This window comes from Pterocles gutturalis, unplaced genomic scaffold (genome assembly GCF_000699245.1).
Source record: "Pterocles gutturalis isolate BGI_N339 unplaced genomic scaffold, ASM69924v1 scaffold41571, whole genome shotgun sequence".
NCBI classification, from domain to species: Eukaryota; Metazoa; Chordata; class Aves; order Pterocliformes; family Pteroclidae; genus Pterocles; species Pterocles gutturalis.
The window spans coordinates 1-3,725 of record NW_010106932.1 but is presented as its reverse complement, the minus strand read 5'-3'; the positions used below and the strand labels follow the sequence as shown (position 1 = coordinate 3,725).

Below are 3,725 nucleotides of genomic sequence, written 5' to 3'. Positions count from 1 at the left end.
ATATTTTTGTTGGCTTGTTTGGGTGTTGAAGGAAAAAACTCTGGTGGAAAATTTAATTTTCATCTCTCTGATGTCCCCTCCAGGCTGGGACGGTGACACGAAAGCTGCCACAAGGTCCCCAAATTTCAGTTTGACGCAATTTTTTTGCTTGGCCCGTTGACCGAGAACGTCCCAGTTTGGGCAGAGTCGCCCAACTGGGCGGCGCGTTGGGTCGTTTGGGTGTTGAAAATTCAGGAAAAAAATTCCGGTGAAAAATTTCATCTTTATGTCCCCTCCAGGCTGGGACGGGACACGAAAGCTGCCACAAGGTCCACGAGAGAGAGAGAGAGATTCCTGGGGCGGATCCGGCCAGGACCAGCGTTCCCAGTAAGGTAGGTGAGATGCAACTGGTTTAACCCCTAAAAAACCCCACGCGTTTGTCTTGCCCTCCTCATCCTCGGCCTCGTCCCGTCCCCAGATGGAGAAGGAGGAGGAGACGCGGGAGATCCTGCTCCCCAACTGGCAGGGCAGCGGCTCCCACGGCATCACCATCGACCAGACGGACGCCGGCGTCTTCGTCAAACAAGTGCAGCAGAACTCGCCGGCCGCCAGGATGGGCGTCGTCAGGGAAGGTGGGGCCGCGGCGGAGGGCGGGGTCGGGTTTTTTTTTTTGGGGGGGAAAATGGATTCTTGGCTTTTTTTCCATTTTGGTGGTTTTCGGTTGCGTCTTCCTTCTTGTTCTTGGGGGAAAAACCCAACGGCTCAAGGGTTGTTCCTCTTGATTTGGGGGGAAAAATGGGTTTTTTTCCATCTTGGTGGTTTTCGGTTGCGTCTTCCTTCTTGTTCTTGGGGGAAAAACCCAACGGCTCAAGGGTTGTTCCTCTTGATTTGGGGGGGAAATTGGGGTTTTTTTCCATCTTGGTGGCTCTCGGTTGCTTCTTTTTTCTTCTTCTTGAGTAATAACCCAAGAGCTCGAGCGTTGTTGCTCCTCGTCTTGCTTAGGGTGGGAAAATGGGGGCGGGGTTTGGGGAAAAAATTTGGTTTTTTGTGGTTGTTTTGCTCATGATGGTGGGAAAAGGGATGTGCTTTTTTGGGGAAAAATGGGGTTTTTGTGTCCATTTTGTCCATCTTGGTGGTTCTCGGTCACTTCTTTCTTCTTCTTCTTGGGCAATCACCCAACGGCTCATGAGTCGTTGCTCCTTGTCTTGGTCGGTATTGGGTTGGTGGATTTTTTTTGGGGAAAAATTGGTTCTTTGTGTCTGTTTTGTCCATTTTGGGGGGAAAAATGGGTTCTTTTTTTCTGATTTTTCCATCTTGGTGGTTCTCAGTTTCTTCTTTCTTGGGCAATAACCCAACTCATCTTGCTTGGGTGGGAAAAGGGGTTTTTTTGGGAGGAAATGGGTTCTTTGTGTCCATCTTGGTGGTTCTCGGTCACTTCTTTCTTCTTCTTCTTGGGCGATAACCCAACAGCTCAAGCGTCGTTGCTCCTTGTCTTGGTTGGAATTGGGTTGGTGGATTTTTTGGGGGTAAAAACTGGTTCTTTGTGGTTTTTTTGCCCATGTTGGTGGAAAAAGGGGCTTTTGGGGGGCAAAAAAATGGGGGTTTTCTGTCCGTTGTTTCCATCTTGGTGGTTTTCAGTTGCTTCTTTCTTCTTGGGCCATAACCCAACGGCTCAAGTGTGGTTGCTCCTCATCTTGTGGTGGGAAAAGGGTCTTTTTTTGGGGAAAAATGGGGCTTTTGTGTCCATTTTGTCCATCTTGGTGGTTCTCGGTTAGGTCTTTCTTCTTCTTCTTGGGCGATAACCCAATGGCTGAAGCGTCGTTGCCCCTCTTGGTCGGGATGGGGATGGGGGGGGGTCCTCTTCCCTTCCGCCATATCTCACCTGTCGCCCCTCCGCTCCCTGACCCCGTACCCCCCCAGGGGATCAGATCGTGAGTGCCACAGTTTATTTCGACAACCTGCAATCCGGGGAAGTGACGCAGCTGCTGAACAGCATGGGCCACCACACCGTGGGCTTGCGGCTGCAACGGAAAGGGGACAAATCTCCGCTGCCGGGACAGACCTGGGCACACGACGTCTTCGCGCCCAGCAGCCCCGAAGTTGTGCTGGTGAGTGGGTGGGGAAAAGGGACGAGAAGGGCTGGGGACACGAAGCATCCCAGTGCTAATGAAGGTTGTTTTTTTTAATTTCCAGAGCGGGGATGACGAGGAATACAGGAGGATCTACACGACCAAAATCAAACCCCGGCTGAAGTCGGAGGAGCTGGTGGAAGCGGAGAGCGGCGGGACGCAGAGCAGGACCATCACGGTCACCAAAAAAGTGACGGCGTACACGGTGGACGTCACCCGGCACGACGGAACGCAAGACGTCGACGTCCTCGGCCCCGAATTCAAAATCCGCATCCCCACCAAGGAGACCGGCCATGGGGTGAAGACCGATGTCGAAGCAGAATTTGGGAAAACCGACATCAAAATGGCACCGGAAATCCAAGTTCCTGGTGGGGAAACTGGAAAATCCGTGACAGTGGAGGTGCCAGGGTGTAAAATTTCCGGCCCGACGTTCCCAGGCTCGCCCAGAATTGAAACCAATGGACAGATGGGAAACCTGGAGGCGGGTTTTCACATCAAGGGCCCCAGGCTGGAGGGCAAAGGACACGTTTCAGGCGTGGACGTCCACGGGGCGCACGCCAGCGCTTCTGCCCCTTGCCTGCAGGGAGACATCAAAGCCCCCAGAGTCGACGTTTCTTTCCCAACAGTGGAAAATCCACCTGTCGACGTGGGAAAAATCAAGATTCCCGTTTTGAAAATTCCCAAATTTGGGTTCTCGGCCACGGGATCCGACGCTCAAGTCCCACAGGTCGGTGCCGACATCTCTGCGCCGATGCCACCGGCTCCGTGTGTGGATGTCGCCTCTTCATCCGTCCAGCTCACGGGACCCCAAGTTTCAGCTCCTTCCGTTCAAGTCCCGACGTTCCAGGTGGATGCGGGGCTGAAGGGGGCTGGGAAGGTCCCTGCCCCAGAACTGGAGCTTCCTGGTGTCGGCATCAAAGGACCCAACGTCGAACTCCTGCCTCCTGATGCCGACGTTCACGGTGCCATGGGAAAAGTCAAAATCCCGCACATGACTTTCCCAAAATTCACCACCTCAGACTCGCAAGGGGAAACGTCGCTCCCAAAGGGTGAGGTGGGACCGGCAGCGCCCGAGGTGGCCGTTGGGCTTCCCGGCCTGGCCATCAAAGGAGAATGGAAAGGTCCCACGGTCAAGAAGGTGGAAACGCCACAAATTTCTCTGTCGGATGTGAACCTGCACCTGAAGGGCCCGCAGGTGAAGGGCGACGTGGGCGGCGCGGTCCCCAGGGTGGAAGGGGATCTCAAAGGACTTGGCTCCAAGGGTCTCCAGGTGGACGTGAAAGCTCCTGGTGTTGAGTTGGAAGGTCCAGGAGGTTATTTGAAAGGGTCTGCACCAGACATGGACATTGACGTGAAGGGGCCAAAGCTGAAGGGAGAAGTGGACGTTTCCATCCCAAAGATGGGGGGCAACTTGAAAGGTCCCCAACTTGACGTGACAGGTCCCCAACTGGGAATGGACATTGATGCCAAAGGTCCCAAAGTGATGATGCCAGAGGTACATGTCAAGACCCCCCAGATCTCCACGCCTGAGGTCGACTTGAGCCTGAAAGGCCCCAGAGTGACGGGAGACCTGGACGTTTCCGCCCCTAAGCTGGAAGGGGAGCTGAAAGCACCCGG

General features: G+C 54.2%; 1 protein-coding gene across 1 annotated transcript; it reads left to right on the top strand.

Moving 5' to 3' along the window:
• Nucleotides 1-457: 457 nt before the first annotated feature.
• On the top strand, nt 458-3,666 carry LOC104459920 (neuroblast differentiation-associated protein AHNAK-like; the record flags this gene model as incomplete). The annotated part of the gene is made up of 3 exons (XM_010087936.1): nt 458-611; nt 1,900-2,087; nt 2,173-3,666. Coding segments are annotated over exons 1-3 (1,836 nt in total), but the record flags the coding sequence as incomplete, so codon positions are not given.
• Nucleotides 3,667-3,725: the final 59 nt, after the last annotated feature.